Source organism: Eimeria mitis, genomic scaffold (genome assembly GCF_000499745.2).
Source record: "Eimeria mitis Houghton genomic scaffold, Emh_scaff104, whole genome shotgun sequence".
Taxonomy (NCBI): domain Eukaryota; phylum Apicomplexa; class Conoidasida; order Eucoccidiorida; family Eimeriidae; genus Eimeria; species Eimeria mitis.
In genome coordinates, this window is record NW_013567242.1 from 28,945 (window position 1) to 29,427 (window position 483).

Below are 483 nucleotides of genomic sequence, written 5' to 3' on the forward strand. Positions count from 1 at the left end.
TTTAACTGCACTGCTTAGACATACACCTGCCAGGGAATGGGCGCATATCCATTCTTCTGATTCCAGGCAAGCTTCTGTTGCTTGCAGATGCATACACCTCCGTGAACTTGGCCCGCGTTGGTCAGATGTCCGTACGGATTGGCGTATTGACGGAGAACAGCGACCTGGCTGAAGGTCTAAAGACTGAAACAGCACCGACGGTATCTGGCGAGCTAGCCGCTACGTGTGACAAAGCCATCGAAGAAGTCGTGAGTAAAGCCACCGTTGAAATGTTCGACTGGCGAGCATAAATACGCATTTAGACGTTTGTGGACCTCCGCATAAGCACGAAAATGTATTTGACATTTTCCGCTTCTGTTTGAATTTTTCAGAAAAAGACGAAATTTGTCGCACAGCTCCCAGAATCTGAAGACCAGAAATATCGCGAAGCTGTGCAGAACGCTCTTCAAGCTGGACTTGAGTGAGTGCATTTTTACTGCCCGC

The 483-nt window shown here is 48.4% G+C and overlaps 1 protein-coding gene across 1 annotated transcript in view; it reads left to right on the forward strand.

Moving 5' to 3' along the window:
- Positions 1-125: 125 nt before the first annotated feature.
- The window catches only part of EMH_0078800 (SAG family member), a gene marked incomplete at both ends in the record, with an annotated part of 1,544 nt that continues 1,186 nt past the window's right edge, over positions 126-483 (forward strand). Inside the window, 2 exons of the mRNA XM_013494123.1 lie at positions 126-200; positions 372-460. Of these exons, the coding sequence (XP_013349577.1) occupies positions 126-200; positions 372-460 (164 nt within the window). The remainder of the gene's footprint in view (positions 201-371; positions 461-483) is intronic.